The 18718-nt window shown below is 47.5% G+C and overlaps 1 protein-coding gene across 1 annotated transcript in view; it reads right to left on the bottom strand.

Moving 5' to 3' along the window:
* The window catches only part of notch1 (notch 1 receptor), a 58076-nt gene that overhangs the window by 2957 nt on the left and 36401 nt on the right, over positions 1-18718 (bottom strand). Inside the window, 23 exon segments of the mRNA NM_001097288.1 lie at positions 425-522; positions 620-767; positions 1242-1540; positions 2525-2693; positions 2932-3022; positions 3137-3356; positions 3805-3953; positions 4456-4875; positions 6227-6795; positions 7528-7640; positions 7728-7985; positions 8527-8659; positions 8754-8938; positions 9635-9788; positions 10287-10488; positions 11077-11305; positions 11852-12004; positions 12429-12548; positions 16239-16352; positions 16493-16638; positions 16753-16945; positions 17780-17890; positions 17987-18220. Coding sequence (NP_001090757.1) covers positions 425-522; positions 620-767; positions 1242-1540; positions 2525-2693; positions 2932-3022; positions 3137-3356; positions 3805-3953; positions 4456-4875; positions 6227-6795; positions 7528-7640; positions 7728-7985; positions 8527-8659; positions 8754-8938; positions 9635-9788; positions 10287-10488; positions 11077-11305; positions 11852-12004; positions 12429-12548; positions 16239-16352; positions 16493-16638; positions 16753-16945; positions 17780-17890; positions 17987-18220 — 4508 coding nt within the window.

Genomic DNA, 18718 nt, shown 5'->3' on the forward strand with positions numbered 1-18718 from the left:
CAGTATCCCTTATAATACATGAGTGATACTCAGAGTTCCCTGTATAACTCAGCCTGCAGCCTTGTGCCTTTATATGGGCACAGAACCCCTCAGTGACTGCTAATATCCTTATCATATACAGTAGGGGGTACATTATCCCTTATAATACATGAGTGATACTCAGAGTTCCCTGTATAACTCAGCCTGCAGCCTTGTGCCTTTATATGGGGGGCACAGAACCCCTCAGTGACTGCTAATATCCTTATCATTTACAGTAGGGGGTACATTATCCCTTATAATACATGAGTGATACTCAGAGTTCCCTGTATAACTCAGCCTGCAGCCTTGTGCCTTTATATGGGGGGCACAGAACCCCTCAGTGACTGCTAATATCCTTATCATTTACAGTAGGGGGTACATTATCCCTTATAATAAGAGTAATTACCTTGTTGTTCTGCATATCCTTATTAGCACTACTCTTGAGGAGCACGGCCGCAGCATCGACGTTATTCACGGCCGCAGCCCAATGCAAAGCAGATTTCCCTGCGCAGACAAAGGCAACACAGCGTTAGGCCCGTCCCCTCGCACACGCGGTAGATCTATACCAACGCACACCGTCTAACCCAAAGGGAAAACTTACCGAATTCATCGACAGCATTGACATCTGCGTGAGCGTTGATTAACTCCTCCACCATCCCTTCCACGGCCAGACGCGCGGCCAGGATCAGAGGGGTCGTGCCGTCGCACATTCGGGCGTCTAAGTCGGTCGCTCGGTTCCGAATGAGAATCTGCACGGAGGAAAATGGAAAAAAAGAATGGTTTAAGTCTTTATTAAAGGGGAAGTAAAGCACCATATAAACATATACTATATATTATCTTCCTATAATCCTTTATAACTTAGTACCCATCCCCCCTCCTTATCTGTCAGGCCCAGACTGGGAGCTACGACTCCACTCCAGGACAATGCACTCCCCGCAGGATGAATGCTAATTTGTACACAACGCCCCCTGTTGGCGTAGGGTAGAATATGTGGGGGGTAGGGTAGAATGTGTGGGGGGTAGGGTAGAATGTGTGGGGGGGGAGTCGCCAAGAAATGCAGGCAGTAAATGTATAAGTTGTATAGGGCTACTATGTCTAATAATTCCCTCTTACAAGACTACAGGGCAATAAATAGAGCTTTAGTTCCCCTTTAAAAATGATACATGGTGTAATCTAAGCTTCTGTGTATGAATGAATCCCAGAATTCAGCAGGAGAGTCATACCTGGAATACACCCTGAGCGTCGGCGGCCACCGCTGCATGGAGAGGGGTCCTGCCCATGTTGTCCGGGACGTTGGCGTCCGCACTGGACTCCAAGAGGCGCTTGGCTGCGTCGGCACGAGCGTATCGGGCGGCCAGGTGAAGCGCCGTCTCGCCGGTGCGGTCGGTTTGGTTATGCAGTTGGGCGCCCTGCCCGATGAAGTCGGAAATCATGTTGGCCGAAGCGTCCTCTTCCTCTTCGCTGTTTCCGGTCTCCAGTCCTCCTCCGCTGCAGGCAGCGATCATAAGCGGGGTGAAACCATCTGCAGGGGGATAGAGAGCAGTGGTTGGCTAATGGTACCACCTCATAGTGGGAACCCAATCACTTGAACTATTAGTGGCACATAAGTCAACTTGACCTTATTTTATATATATATATTTTATATTTTTATATAGAACTCTGCATTCAGCCTACCAGGGCCAGGAACCCCTTCAGCCTACCAGGGCCAGGAACCCCTTCAGCCTACCAGGGCCAGGAACCCCTTCAGCCTACCAGGGCCAGGAACCCATTCAGCCTACCAGGGCCAGGAACCCCTTCAGCCTACCAGGGCCAGGAACCCCTTCAGCCTACCAGGGCCAGGAACCCCTTCAGCCTACCAGGGCCAGGAACCCCTTCAGCCTACCAGGGCCAGGAACCCCTTCAGCCTACCAGGGCCAGGAACCCCTTCAGCCTACCAGGGCCAGGAACCCATTCAGCCTACCAGGGCCAGGAACCCCTTCAGCCTACCAGGGCCAGGAACCCCTTCAGCCTACCAGGGCCAGGAACCCCTTCAGCCTACCAGGGCCAGGAACCCCTTCAGCCTACCAGGGCCAGGAACCCCTTCAGCCTACCAGGGCCAGGAACCCCTTCAGCCTACCAGGGCCAGGAACCCCTTCAGCCTACCAGGGCCAGGAACCCATTCAGCCTACCAGGGCCAGGAACCCATTCAACCTACCAGGGCCAGGAACCCATTCAACCTACCAGGGCCAGAAACCCATTCAGCCTACAAGGGCCAGAAACCGTTTCAGCCTACCAGGGCCAAGGACCCATTCACCCAACCAGGGCCAGAAACCCTTTCAGCCTACCAGGGCCAGAAACCCTTTCAGCCTACCAGGGCCAAGGACCCATTCACCCAACCAGGGCCAGGAACCCATTCACCCAACCAGGGCCAGGAACCCATTCACCCAACCAGGGCCAGGAACCTATTCAGCCTACCAGAACCAGAAACCCATTCAACCTACCAGGGCCAGAAACCCATTCAACCTACCAGGGCCACGAACATTGACGTCCATGCAGTCAGCATCAATCTCTCCCTGCGGCGGTGTGGGGGCCATGGATGGAATGCGCAGGTCGGCGGCGTCGAGGTGCTGCTGTGTCCACTGTCGGTGGTCAGTTTGGTCATCAACAAGCTCCGGGAGCATCACTTGCTCTTCAAACTAAAGCACAAACAGCAGGAAAGGTGTCAGGGACAGCGGTTTAACCACTAATACACTGGCCATTTGATTTTTCCGTCGGATCAGGGGCCACATCAGCTCATTAATGTGGCCCTTGATCCGACAGCTCCTATACTCCAATCATAGGGCTAAAAGATCGAACTAGCCCGATACTGACCACCATATCGGGAGAAGAGCCACTCGTTTGGCCACCTTAACGAACAGCGAAAAAGACACTTACCCTGAACCTCTTGTTTTCCAGGGTCTCCTCGTCTCCCCATTCGTTCTGATTGTCGTCCATAAAAGAGCCGTCCGTCAAGTTCTTTAGGGGTCTGTAACGGAAGCAACCGGCGTTAGCAACAAAATAAAGCACGACGAATATAAAGTCGATAGCGTCGATACGCCAGGTGTCTCGCCGAGAGCGCGGTGAATACACTATCGCTTACTTTAAGCCGACGGAATCCTCCCCGAGGGGCTCTCGCCGCTTCTTCTTGCTGGGCTCTTTCGGAATGAAGCCTTCGGGGAACCACAGCTGCCCGTGTTCGCGGCGCCGCTTCTTATTCACGATGACCACCATGATGACGAAGATGATCAGCAACGGGATGACCAACATGGAAAACATGGCATAAAGCGGCGGCGGCGGCTTGGCGGTCTCGACTATCTCACCTGCGGAAGGAACAGAGTGCGCTCGGTTAACTCGCGCATCCAGCAACAGAATGAGGCGCGGCTCGTTAACCAAAGCCGACGAAATAAAAGGGGTCGTTTTTTAACGGTATTAATCAGACTTGCAGGATTCTCCAGGAAGTATCCAGAGACTTTGCCTGATTTACTTTCATTAAGGCGAAAGGATTAATAAAACTTTGCATCCCGGCGCTTCTGATTGAGCCGTTAAGACTGAGGGGGTTTAGGGGGGATTTGGAAGATCCAATCTCCGACGCTGTGCGTCTATTATTGATCCCGTTCTGTCTTTTTTTTTTTTTCCGGGCTTAATGATTTTGATATCAAAACCCAAATGAAGGAGGGGGGGTAATGCTGTTTATTTATAAAGTTAAACTGAATACGATCAAGGTTGCCCCCGAAATGGAGGATTATGGGAGGACAAACGAGCACTTACTTTTCACAGCCTCGATCTTATAGGGGATGTTCAGATTGCCATGGGTGGCCAAAGCCCCGAGGAAGGCGGCCACGTCGGTGGCGCTGGTGAAGCACTGGGAGGAGGATTTGTAGCACTGGCGGTTGTCTATTTCTAAGTATACGATTGACCTGTGGGGGGGGGGGAATGGCTTATTATTGGCTCAAAGGAACCGTCACCCACATAGAAAAAACTGCATAATAAAAGTCCTTTGCAAATGTACCTGTACCTGTAATAAAACTCTTTTAAAATCTGATCTGTCAATCATAGATTGCCTGCCCCGCCTCTAGGCGGGGCAGGCAATCTATGATTGACAGATCAGGATTTTAAAAGGGGTTGTTCATCTTTGAGTTCACTTTTAGCACAATGTAGAGTAATATTCTGAGACAATTTGCAATTGGTCATCATTTTTTATTATTTGTAGTTTTTTAGTTAGTTTAGTTTCAGTTCAGCAGCTATCAGGTTGCTAAGGTTTCAGTTACCTTAGCAACCAGTTACCTTAGCAACCAAATAATAAAAAATGAAGACCAATTGCAAATTGTCATCACTCTCTACATCATACTAAACATTTACCCCTTTAATAACATCCCAGTCACAGCTGTCCGACCCATAACGCCCAAACGGTTCTCTTACCCCCTGACTTCCATTTGGTCCAACTCCCTACGGCGCCTTCCTGGTAAGACGGACTCCTTCATGGTACTGAAGATGGCGGTAGGAGCATCCGACCAGGAAGCCGCCGACCTCTTCTTGATGTGATGTTTCTTCAGCTCCTCCTCGTTGCCATAGTAAGGGTAGATCTTGTATTCGCCTTTGCTGTCTTTCTTGAACACCACGTTGGTGTGGAGCACTCGGCTCAGCTCTCGGAGGAAGTTGACGGAGTTGTTCTTCAGCTTTTCGGGGGGCATCAGGACGACTATCAACAGGGTGCCTTCGGCCAGGTTCTCCGGCATGTTGTCACAGTCCAGGCCGTCCCATTCGCACTCTGCGTTGTTACAGCCTTGGTCGCAATGGCCGTCTTGAAAGTGATCCCTGCAATACTGGTCGTACAAAGGGCTGGATACAAAAAAAAAATAAAAATAAAGAGTTAGAGGTTGGGGTCATGCAATCAACGTGTCATTTCTAACAGTAGTCGACTGTCCTCAGCCTGCATCCTCCCCAATCCCACAATTCCCTGCTGCACACGTGATGCCAATAAGGGAAGGAACATCCCAGTGCAATGCATTATGGGTTATGTAGTTCCTGCAGGCTGCCTGTAAGCTGTGGAAAAGTTGTTACAATTTGTATCATCAGTGTTTTAGTCCCTCCTCCCCTGCCAGAATTTCAAATGAGGCAGAAAGAGAAGAACTGTTTTGCAGCTGGATTTCAGCCTATAAACATGGGATTTATTCCTACTTTTTGAAGGAACTGATTACAGTGATAGGGATATTAGGGGTTGATTAAATTTCGGTTCCCTTTTGAATGACTTCCCTTCTATAGAAAGTATCACTTAAGTGAGGTGCATAATGGATTCTAAATCAGTATTTGGATCATTTGTAGAGTGTAAGCTCTTTTGGGCAGGGCTCCCTTCCCCTCCTGTATCGGTTACTGATTGCTTTATATGTTACTCCTTGTAGAGTGTAAGCTCTTTTGGGCAGGGCTCTCTTCCCCTCTTGTATCGGTTACTGATTGCTTTATATGTTACTCCTTGTAGAGTGTAAGCTCTTTTGGGCAGGGCTCCCTTCCCCTCCTGTATCGGTTACTGATTGCTTTATACGTTACTCCTTGTAGAGTGTAAGCTCTTTTGGGCAGGGCTCCCTTCCCCTCCTGTATCGGTTACTGATTGCTTTATATGTTACTCCTTGTAGAGTGTAAGCTCTTTTGGGCAGGGCTCCCTTCCCCTCCTGTATCGGTTACTGATTGCTTTATACGTTACTCCTTGTAGAGTGTAAGCTCTTTGGGGCAGGGCCCTCTTTCCCTCCTGTATCAGTTACTGATTACTTTATATGTTACTCCTTGTAGATTGTAAGCTCTTTTGGGCAGGGCTCTCTTCACCTCTTGTATCGGTAATTGTTTGCTTTATATGTATGTCCAATGTATGTAACCCACTTATTGTACAGCGCTGCGGGGTATGTTGGCGCTTTATAAATGTTAATAATAATAACAACAACAACAATATTATTATTATTATTAATAATAATAATAATGCCGATTCCTTGATGCAATATAGGACTTTCCAAGGGAAAAAAGTGTTATTAATAGACCAATAAAATAACAAGGCCTTTGAGGTTGCCCCCCTCCCAGCATTCCCTCAAGCAGTCAATTCCCGTTGCAAGCTGGGAAATGTGAAGGTTGGAGACCCCTTTTTTGGTTGGTACAGTCCACCATTCTATTCCGATATAAGCTCTCGAATATCATTTTTACTTACTTGCACTGAACCTCCACTTTCTGGCAGTCGAAGCCGTCGTACAGGCAGCCGGAGTTGTTGCACTGCGAGTCGCATTTGCCGTCGTTGAAGTATTTCCAGCACTGCAGCGACTGGGTGCAGTTCTTCCAGGGGTCGTTGAAGTTGAGCGAGCAGTCGCCGCCGTCCCACCCGCAGGCGTGGTTGTTGCAGTTGGCGTTGCAGATCTTGTTGTCGGCCAGCTCGGCGCACTGCTCATTCTCGCAGATTTCCTCGTTGTCGGGAGGGGTGATGTTCTTGCCCAGGCCTCCGATGAAGCCGTAATCCAAGATGTGGCAGAAGAGGCCGTTGAAGTTCGTGGGGCAGAAGCACTGGAAGAAAGGTTCCTCGGGGGAGAATTGGCAGGTCCCTCCGTTGTAACAAGGGCGGGACGCGCACGGGCTGACGACGGGGTACTGACACGTGGCGCCGGTGTATCCTTCCGAGCATACGCATTTGGAGCTCTTCAGCACCGAGATACATGTGCCGCCGTTCTGGCAGCGCAGGTTACCGCAGGTCCGGGCGTCGTATTCGCAAGTGGCTCCGTCGAACCCCTGCAAAGCAATGATTGGTTATTTTCTGTATTGGGAGGGTTGTGCTGGGATATATATATAATATACAGGTTCCAATGGGACCAAACTGTAAATTATATCCTTATAAACGAAGCTTATGTCATGTCATTGATGATGTCATCGGTTAGAATCGGAGCTTAGTGATGTAATTTCTGTCACATGACTCACTGAAACGTGTATATTATAATAAATAAAGTACCCCCTGTTGTAATATATAAGGATAATAGAAGTCACCTGGGAGTTCCATGGACTTCAGCCTCATAATATTAATATTTGTTATCATTTAATATAGGGGATGCACCAAACCCAGTTTTCCAGGATCGGCCGAACCCCCAAATCCATCCCAAGCGATTCGGCCGAATACCGAACCAAATCCTAAATAGCATAAGCTAATTTTTGGATCTGGAAGGGGTAAATGTCGCCGCAATGACTTCCGTGTTCACGCGGACATTTAACCCTTCCATTAGGATCCGGTTCGGCCAGGACCGTGGATTCGCCCTGCCGAAAAAGGCCGAATCCCGAACCCGATATGCCCTTTAATCTAGGGGCAGAAGCCTATCAACTCTGGCCCTTTCTGATTGGCCCCTTATGACCTCCATTATAAATAAACTAAGGAGAATCAGGCCAAACAAAACCACTGATTATGTAACTAGCAGAAACCTAGGGGGCTTCCCAGACAAATACAAGGGGTAAGAAAGATCCGGATCTACTTACAGGAGGGCATTTGCAGATAAATCCGCGCTCGGTATTGCTGGCGACGGCACACGTTCCACCGTTTCTGCAGGGCAACCCCTTGCAACCGTCCACGACAGAGTCGCAGCGCCTTCCTAGAAAACGCAACAAATTGGCTTTAGGGAATCGCTAGGGGCTCGGAAGAAGGACTTTGGGTCGGCCCAATAGTAACAACACGGTACCTGTGAATCCCTGCCGGCACTCGCACCGGTAATCGTTCACCAGCTGGATGCAATTCTGGGTCCCGCGGGGGTCGCAGGGATTGGATAAGCACTCGTTCACGTCGCCTTCGCAGCGTTCGCCCACGAAGCCCGGGGGGCAGATGCAGTTGTAGCCGCCCACGCGGTCGATACATTTGCCGTTGTTGAAGCACTTGGGTTCCAAGCTGACGGAGTCGTAGAAGGGGGTGCAGTCGTCCACGTTGATTTCACAGTGCACACCTGCAAAACGCAATTTGTAAAGCGTTAAAGGGTTTGTTCCCCTTTAAAATTCACTTTTCGTAGACAATTATATTCTAAGAGTTTGCAATTTGTCTTCATTTTTTATTATTTGTGGGTTTTTTTTTTAGTTGTCGAGCAGCTCTCCAGTTTGGAATTTCCGCAGCTATCTGGTTGCTAGGGTCCGAGTTACCTTAGCAACCAGGTAGTGGTTTGAATGAGAGACTGGAATATGAACAGGAAAGGGAATATAAGTAATAAAAAGTAACAATAATAAAATTGTATCCTCACAGAATAATATTGTTTTTTTTCTAGTTGCCGGGGTCAGTGACCCCCTATTTGAAAGCTGCAAAGATGTAGAAGAGGAAGGCAAATAATTCAAAAACTATAAAAAATAAATAATAAAGACCAATTGCAAAGTTGCTAGGAATAGGGCATTCTACATTAACAATTAATATAAAGGCGACCTTCCCCTTTAAATACCCTTCTAATCTTGAACCCAATGGGCTATAGGTATAAAGACAACCAGGTGCAATGGCCATACCTTGAGTTCCTCGGGGGCAGGAACATTTGTAGGTGTTAATGAGATCAATACAGGTCCCGCCATTGTGGCATGGGTGGGACAAACACTCGTTGATTTCCTCCGAGCAGTTAACCCCGTGGTAGCCGGCCACACACTGAAACGGCAAGAAAATGAACAAATTCAAATAACTGACCGCAGGACGTGGCTCCTTTTGCAATGGGAATGGAACACTCCTATTGGCTCCTTACCTCGCACGAGTAGCCGCCCAGGTAATCTGTGCACGTGGCGCCGTTCTGGCAGGGATTGGGCGAGCATTCGTCCACCTGTTCCTCGCAGTAACTGCCCGTGTAGCCGGCCTGGCAGCGGCAGAAGTGGGTGTTCCCTGTGTCCACGCACATTCCCGAATTGCGGCACAGGTGGGCGATATCCACGCCTGCGGGAAGAGGGGACATTTTAGTTATACAGACCACTCCTGTATAGGGTTTACATCACTCACATGGGCAATATCCTGCAATTTAAAGGGGAACTCTGCCCAAACACAACTTACGCTTTTTGAAAAGTATGCAGCCTTTTTTTTAATGTAATACTATGGTTTGGAACAGTTCCCTAAGCCCCGCCCCCTGTTCCCCTGCTGATCTGGCTGACTACTTTGAGACTCAGTAGTGGCTTGTCCTCAGCCTGCCTCCTCCCAATCCCACAATTCCCTGCTGCACACGTGATGTCAATAAGGAAAGGAACATCCCAGTGCAATGCATTGTGGGTTATGTAGTTCCTGCATGCTGTCTGTAAGCTGGGGAGAAGCTGTTGCAATTTGTAACATCAGTGTTTTAGTCCCTCCTCCCCTGCCAGGATTGCAAATGGTGCAGAAAGGGCAGAACCATTTTGCAGCTGGATTTCAGCATATAAATATGGGATTTATTCATATTTATTGAAGGAACAGATTACAGGGATAGGGATATTAGGGGTTTCTGTGTTGTGTGGGGCTCGGAAGCTGGAGTTCCCCTTTAAGAGATTAGCTTTATAGCACCTAGAACTTATTCTCTCAGTGTAAACACGTGTGTAGAACTTTAAACTTCTTTAATCTGTGCCCAATGTTGGCCAACACAGGCTTTGAGAGCTTAACCCTTACCTTGCTGCTTAGCAGCCACCTCGCAGGAGACACTGGGGACATCGCAGTAAACGCCGGTCCAGCCGCTCTTGCACTCACACCGGTAGAAATTGTTGGTCTGCCAGCACTTTCCTCCGTTCTTACAGGGAGAGGAGTCGCACCAGCGCACCAGGTTCTGGGGAAATATTATATATATTATATATCACGCGGGCACTTAGATTATACAGTATAAAGGCAAGTAGCGGCTCCTTCAGCAATTGGTCTTCATTTTTTATTATCAGCAGTCTTTTTTTTTAGTTATTGTACTTTTTATTCTGCAGCCCTCCAGTTTGGAATTTCAGCAGCTATCTGGTTGCTAGGGTCCAATTTACCTTAGTAACCAGGGAGTGATTTGAGAGAGTGACTGATATATGAATTGTAGAGGGGCTCAATAGAGAGATAAGTAATAAAAAGTAACAATAACAATAAAACTGCTTGGCTGAGCAATAGGTTTTAGCTGCCGGGGTCAGCGACCCCCCACTGGAAAGCTGGAAAGAGGCAAATAGTTAAGACTATTGAAATGAAGACTAATTGCAAAGTTGCTTAAAATTAGCCAATCTATAACATATTAAAAGTTAACATAAAGGTGAGCCACCCGTTTAAGGCTACATCCCTGCAGGTCCGGTTTCCTTACCTGGCAGTTGAGTCCTGTGTACCCTTGGGGACAGGTGCACTTATACGCCCCATAGCTGTCCTGACAGGTGCCCCCATTCAGACAAGGCTTAGAGTCGCATTCGTTGATATCGTGCTGGCAGTAGTTTCCGGTGAATCCTGGCGGGCACTGGCAGCTAAATGTATTGATCCCATCGATGCAGGTTCCGCCATTAAAACAAGAGCTGCAACGAAAGATGGAGAATCGTCAAGGAAAAGGGGTGATTGGCTGCCAGTATCCATTGGGGTGGATTTGAGGGTTCGGCCGAACCCAAAAAAACTGGGTTCGGTGCATTCCTAGGAAAGACCCAATGGGGCGCATTTCTTAACACTGGAGACAAACATCACCAGTGAGAATGCCCATAGCAACCAATCAGATCTTTTTCTAAACGTGGCCATACAAGGATGATTCGCTTGTTTGGCAAGGTCAAAGAACGGATCTTCTCCCGATATGCCCACCTAAAGGGCTAATTCAATCAATTGGCCCTGGGGCAAACGATGAAGCCGACACGGTCCCCAATCTGATGGAACATCAAACCTGCCCGATTGAGATCTGCCCAATTTTAGGCCTGATATTGGTCGGGTAGGCCCGTAGGGGGGGAGTGCCCACACACGGACAGATAAACTGCCAAATCGGTCTGAAGGACCAGAAGTGGCAGCTGAAATCTGCCCATGTATTGCCACCTTAACCTGTAGGTGATTGGGCAAATCTGATTGCCGATTGGTTGCTATGGGCAACAAGACTGGTGATGTTCATCAGCTGTATAAAATACCTCTCCGTGCAGTCGGGGGTGTTATTCTCGCAGTGGATGCCGCTAAACCCAGGCTGGCAGGTACACGTGTAGCTGTTGACACAATCGGTGCAGTTGGCGCCATTTTTGCACGGGTTGCTGGCACACTCGTTGATGTCCTCTTCGCACTTGGGCCCTCGGAACCCGGCCGGGCAGTTGCAGAAGAACATGTTGATGCCGTCGGAACAGGACCCGCCGTTGTGACAAGGATCTAAAGGGGATTAATAGGAACAGATTAGTTGATATACCGTATATACTCGAGTATAAGCCGATCGGAATATAAGCCGAGGTACCTCATTTTACCTAAGAAAACTGGAAAAATGTATTGACTCGAGTATAAGCCTAGGGTGGGAAATGCAGCAGCTACTGCTAAGTTTCAATAATCAAAATAAATACCAATAAAATTACATTAATTGAGGCATCAGTGGGGTATATGTTTTTAAATATTTATTTCAAAGAAAAACAGTAAACTAGCTCTGTAAGCGGAGAAGAGGGTCAACAAAAACAGCAGGCACTGGAGGGTCTGGTTGCGGGGGGGGGGGGCTAATTTGCACACAAAGGAGAGAGGGTGCTAGTCTGGAGGGACCCATGGCACCCGACTCGAGTATAAGCCGAGGGTGACTTTTTCAGCACATTTTGGGTGCTGAAAAACTAGGCTTATACTCGAGTATATACAGTATATAACAAAAGTGACCCGGTAGTGATGTGAGGGCCGGCCCAATAACGGCGGCTTGAAGGGGGTTCATGAGAAACTCACTCGGTTGGCAGTCGTCGATGTCCGTCTCGCAGTGCCGCCCCGCGTAACCAGGTTTGCAGTTGCACTTATAACTGCCGTTGGTGTTCTGGCACATTGCGCCATTCCGGCATGGGCGATTGACGCATTCGTTCATGTCGATCTCGCACGTTTGCCCTGGACAAAGAAAGACTAGAGCTCTTCATTTGGCCAATTATTTCCCTTTCTGTTCTAATTCGGCCGCTTTCAAATGGGGGGGGGTCACTGACCCCAGCAGCCAACTATTGCTCTGTGAGGCTCCAGTTTTATTGTTATTGTTACTTTTTATTCCTTATCTTTCTATTCAGCCCCTCCCCTATTCATATTCCTGTCTCTCTTTCAAACCACTGCATGGTTGCTAGGTTAAATTGGACCCTAGCAACCAGATAGCTGCTGAAATTCCAAACTAGAGAGCGACTGAACTAAAAAGCTAATATTGGTCTCATCATACTAAAATGTCATTGTGACAAACCCCATTAAACCTTCATTACTTTGCACCTATAACCCACTTGGATTATTACAGCGTTCAAAAGTGGCTACGATTGTCGGAAGATACCCTTACCTTGCCACCCGGGGGGACACTCGCAAGAGAAGGTTTCATAATCTTCCGATTCTTTACATCTGCCGCCATTTTTACAGGGGCTGCCAGAACACGGAGCCAAAACGGCCTCACAAATGGCACCTAAAATGAACGTAAAGTGAAACAGAGAAGTGTAAGTAGATCAGTTACTCAAGATATTTAGCTTCCTGTACCTTTACATAACATATGAAGTCTGTGTGCTCCCTCAGAGATCCCCTGACAGGAAATAATGCAGCTGTGTGCTCCCTCAGAGATCCCCTGACAGGAAATAATACAGCTGTGTGTTCCCTCAGAGATCCCCTGACAGGAAATAATGCAGCTGTGTGTTCCCTCAGAGATCCCCTGACGGGAAATAATGCAGCTGTGTGTTCCCTCAGAGATCCCCTGACGGGAAATAATGCGGCTGTGTGTTCCCTCAGAGATCCCCTGACAGGAAATAATGCAGCTGTGTGTTCCCTCAGAGATCCCCTGACGGGAAATAATGCAGCTGTGTGTTCCCTCAGAGATCCCCTGACAGGAAATAATGCGGCTGTGTGTTCCCTCAGAGATCCCCTGACAGGAAATAATGCAGCTGTGCGTTCCCTCAGAGATCCCCTGACAGGAAATAATGCGGCTGTGTGTTCCCTCAGAGATCCCCTGACGGGAAATAATGCAGCTGTGTGTTCCCTCAGAGATCCCCTGATGGGAAATATTGCAGCTGTGCGTTCCCTCAGAGATCCCCTGACAGGAAATAATGCAGCTGTGTGTTCCCTCAGAGATCCCCTGACGGGAAATAATGCAGCTGTGTGTTCCCTCAGAGATCCCCTGACAGGAAATAATGCAGCTGTGCGTTCCCTCAGAGATCCCCTGACAGGAAATAATGCAGCTGTGTGTTCCCTCAGAGATCCCCTGACAGGAAATAATGCAGCTGCGTGTTCCCTCAGAGATCCCCTGACAGGAAATAATGCAGCTGCGCGTTCCCTCAGAGATCCCCTGACGGGAAATAATGCAGCTGTGTGTTCCCTCAGAGATCCCCTGACGGGAAATAATGCAGCTGTGTGTTCCCTCAGAGATCCCCTGACAGGAAATAATGCAGCTGTGTGTTCCCTCAGAGATCCCCTGACAGGAAATAATGCAGCTGTGCGTTCCCTCAGAGATCCCCTGACGGGAAATAATGCAGCTGTGCGTTCCCTCAGAGATCCCCTGACAGGAAATAATGCAGCTGTGTGTTCCCTCAGAGATCCCCTGACAGGAAATAATGCAGCTGTGTGTTCCCTCAGAGATCCCCTGACAGGAAATAATGCAGCTGTGTGTTCCCTCAGAGATCCCCTGACAGGAAATAATGCAGCTGTGTGTTCCCTCAGAGATCCCCTGAAGGGAAATAATGCAGCTGTGTGTTCCCTCAGAGATCCCGACAGGAAATAATGCAGCTGTGCGTTCCCTCAGAGATCCCCTGAAGGGAAATAATGCAGCTGTGTGTTCCCTCAGAGATCCCCTGAAGGGAAATAATGCAGCTGTGTGTTCCCTCAGAGATCCCGACAGGAAATAATGCAGCTGTGCGTTCCCTCAGAGATCCCCTGACAGGAAATAATGCAGCTGTGTGTTCCCTCAGAGATCCCCTGACGGGAAATAAAGCAGCTCTAACTGTAACAGGAAGTAGTGTGGGAGGCAGAACTCTGCCCATTCATTGGCTGATGGGGCCCTTAGCACTTAAAATGGCAGTTTTTTATTTAGGATTACCCAATGGCACATACTAATAAAAAAGTATATTTATATGAAAATGGTTTATTTAGATGAAGCAAGGTTTTACATATGAGCTGTTTTATGGGATATATATTTTTATACAGAGTACTGAAAGTGAAGCACCAATCGTGTTATTTTTCGCCTTTTTTCCCCACGGTTCATTTGAAAGGGACTCATGGGAAACCTGTTTTGAGCCTGAAAGTGAATCCTATCCACATTCAGCTCTGTCAACAGGTTAAACCAGATTTATACAAAACAAATGCATTCTGGATGAACCAGGGTTCAGCAGGTTGAGGAGATGATCTCTACAGAGGCCCCGCCCCTCCTGTCTCCTAACTCCCAGCATCCTCGGCCAGGTTAACAACAGCTAAAAAAAAAACCCAAAACTCCTCCATTTCCTGTTAATACCTATGGAATGGTAAGAGTAGGAAATGTATATGATATTATTTCCTAGGTTGGCCGTTGAGTGCGTGTTCCTGGATCCCAATCCCCCCCCTCCCGACCCCACCCCTCCTATCTGCTACCATGGCGATTTAGCCAGAGAGGAAATTCCTGCACCATTTCCTGCCATTGTACAGGGCGGCCATGTAAATGTCAGGGAAAGCGCAGGAAGTTGTTGGGCCATCGTCAGGCGGTGCTCCTACTCCCAGTGAAATAAGCCCCCGGGGGCCCCCCGTTCCATTGCCCGGCTAATAAACATGCGCACAGAGGGTCTCCTCTGAGACTCCAATCACATTTTTTTCTTAAAAAGCAAAACAAATTGGTTGTTGATGTTGGAAAAGAAAGTGAAAAGATAAGATTCCTGTGTTGGTTTTTTTTTTTTTTGGTCGCTGAAACAATATTACAGGGATCCCAAAAAAAACAACATTCCTTTTAATGCAGACGCTTTCATTTTTTTTATTAAAAAATATTTGTGGAATCTTAAAAATTGCTAAACTGAAAACTGTAGCTATATTCCTATTCTGTACTGTCTATAGGAAACAATATGGCACCTCCCTCCCATATGTATAAATACAAATATACAGAGAGGGAATGTTCTGGGCACACAATAATCTGTACCCCCATACTGTACTGTCTAAGGGAAACACTATGGCACCCCCTACCCATATGTATAAATACAAATATACAGAGAAGGAATGTTCTGGGCACACAATAAGCTGTACCCCCATACTGTACTGTCTAAGGGAAACACTATGGCACCCCCTACCCATATGTATAAATACAAATATACAGAGAGGGAATGTTCTGGGCACACAATAAGCTGTACCCCCATACTGTACTGTCTAAGGGAAACACTATGGCACCTCCCTCCCATATGTATAAATACAAATATACAGAGAGGGAATGTTCTGGGCACACAATAAGCTGTACCCCCATACTGTACTGTCTAAGGGAAACACTATGGCACCCCCTACCCATATGTATAAATACAAATATACAGAGAAGGAATGTTCTGGGCACACAATAAGCTGTACCCCCATACTGTACTGTCTAAGGGAAACACTATGGCACCCCCTACCCATATGTATAAATACAAATATACAGAGAAGGAATGTTCTGGGCACACAATAAGCTGTACCCCCATACTGTACTGTCTAAGGGAAACACTATGGCACCTCCTACCCATATGTATAAATACAAATATACAGAGAAGGAATGTTCTGGGCACACAATAAGCTGTACCCCCATACTGTACTGTCTAAGGGAAACACTATGGCACCCCCTACCCATATGTATAAATACAAATATACAGAGAGGGAATGTTCTGGGCACACAATAAGCTGTACCCCCATACTGTACTGTCTAAGGGATACACTATGGCACCTCCCTCCCATATGTATAAATACAAATATACAGAGAAGGAATGTTCTGGGCACACAATAAGCTGTACCCCCATACTGTACTGTCTAAGGGAAACACTATGGCACCCCCTACCCATATGTATAAATACAAATATACAGAGCAGGAATGTTCTGGGCACACAATAAGCTGTACCCCCATACTGTACTGCCTAAGGGAAACAATATGGCACCTCCAGTATACTGTATAAAGTACTGCAGCCCCCCTTACCTGTATAAGGCAGCATACAGTTGCATTTGTAACCAGCAACATCGTCGATACACGTGCCGCGGTTCAAGCAGGGGTTGGAGGCACATTCATTGATGTTGGTTTGGCAGTTTGGCCCTACAAGGAACATACAAAAGCCAAAGTTGGTCAGGTTTTGAGCAATTCTCCCACTCTCCTGTATGCTTGCGCACCCAACTACTACACTTCCGATTGAGACCCCACCAACCCAGTTGTAGAAGAGGGTCTCGGAGACTCACCACTAAATCCTGCTCTGCAGGTACAGATGTACGCCCCCGTCATGTCTTTGCAGGTACCGCCATTCATACACGGGTTGGATTCACATTCGTTGTTGTTGACGTCACAATTGCTACCGCTCCACCCTGCATCACAGTCGCATTTGTACCTACATAGCGGAAATGGAGAATAACAACCAATCAGCAGTGAACTTTTAGAGCACAAGATGATAGAAGTAAACTTTTGATTGGTTGCTAGGGGAGGCTTAAGGGAAATGCCTTACCCATTGATCCCATCATGGCACGTCCCATGGATACACGGGTTGCTGTTGCACTCATTCACTTCAGACAGGCACATGTGGTCGTGGTAGCCATCTGGGCACACACACGTGAAGCCGTTGATCTTGTCTTTGCATGTCCCTCCGTTGCGGCACGGGTTGCTGGCACATTCATCAATGTTAATATTGCACATCTTGCCTAGGGAAGTAAATGGGGACTGGATATAAGAATTGACCATTCGATTCCCATTGGCTAGCGTGTGCCTGGGATTTATGGGGCATGTCATCTTCTTACCCACAATTCTAATCCTGCACCTAAGTTAATGGGTCCCCACAGAATAGGAATAAAGGTAGGAAAAATGGAGGACCCTCTGATAAAAGTCAGACTAACTAACACCAGACTAACCAATAACTAATAAACCAAGGGCACATGAACATGTTTGGTCACATGAGCCAATGAAAGGACAGAGTTCAGCCTTTTACTCCCACACTACTTCCTGTTACAGTTAGAGCTGCATTACTTCCTGTCAGCTGATCTCTGAGGGAGCACACAGCCCAGCACAAAATGGTGGCTCACAGAAGAGGATATAAAAGGGCAATATTTACGGATATATATATTCCAATTTGGTCAGATTTAATAGACCACTTAATATGATAGATATTATCTGTTGGTAACCATTCTGGGGTTCTAGTTTTCCTTTAATCAAAGAGAATTCCATCAATCACAGGCAATGCACTGGTTAAGCAGCGATTGGGCTCCGTGAAATGGGTCTATCAAAGGAGGGCATTAAGCTTTTATCTACCGATATACACAGAGAAACCCAATACTCCTTGTACCCGATGCCATGAAATGGCGTGCTTGAGAAAGCGCGGCGAAGCTGACTCACTAGCCCACAACTAATTGGAGTTGGTCGACTGTACAGTCAGCTGAAAATCCTCCCTGGAAACCTGATCTGGAGTGGGAATCACGCCCCCCCCCCCCCGTGGACAAACAGGAAACAGGAAGTCGCTTCCCCTAAACCGTCCTCCTTACCTGTGTAGCCGGGCTCACAGGTGCACTCGTAGCCGTCGATCTTGTCGATGCACTTTCCATAATCGCACGGGTTACTGGCACAGTCGTCTAGATTGGTTTCACAATTCACCCCTGCCAAGATGGAAGGGGGGCAATTAATTAGGACTCCCGGCTTTTCTTAAAAGCTTCATCGGAAAACAAAAGCAGGGAATTAAAGCCAACGCCTACCTGTGGTTCCCTTCGGGCAAGTGCATATGTAGCCGTTCTCTCTGTCCGTACACTGACCCCCATTTTGGCACGGCTGACTCAGGCACTCGTTTATGTCATTGTCACACAGCCGCCCGGTGTAGCCAGGCCGGCACAGGCATGTGAAGGTAGCGATGCCGTCTTTACAGGTGCCGTAGTGGCACGGATCGGGAATGCATTCGTTGATGTCTTGTTCACAGTGGCGCCCGGTGAAACCTGCCAAGGGGGGGAAACGAGGTGCAGATTAGAAAAAGTTGGGTACGATGTAGAGAGTAATATTCCGAGACAATTTGCAATTGGTCTTCCTTTTTTATTATTTGTAATTTTTTAATTATTTCAATAATTGTTCAGCGGCTCTCCAGTTTGAACAGCTATATGGTTGCTAGGGTTCAAGCTACCTTAGCATCCAGTGAGTGGTTTGAATAACTGACTGATATATGAATAGGAGAGAGACTGATTAGAAAAAAGTTATAAAAAATAACAATAAAACTGGAGCCTCATAGAGCAAATAGTTTTTGGCTGCCGGGGAAAGCTGCAAAGAGTTGGAAGAAGGCGGCAAATAATTCACAAACATAATGAAGACCAATCGAAAAGTTGCTTAGAACTGTTCATTCTATAACATACTAACAGTTACATTAATGGTGAACCACCCCTTTAAAACAAACAGGAACACTTTGTTCTGATGGAAATATCTAAGGGAACAATCTACTTAAC

Source organism: Xenopus tropicalis, chromosome 8, assembly GCF_000004195.4.
Source record: "Xenopus tropicalis strain Nigerian chromosome 8, UCB_Xtro_10.0, whole genome shotgun sequence".
Taxonomy (NCBI): Eukaryota; Metazoa; Chordata; class Amphibia; order Anura; family Pipidae; genus Xenopus; species Xenopus tropicalis.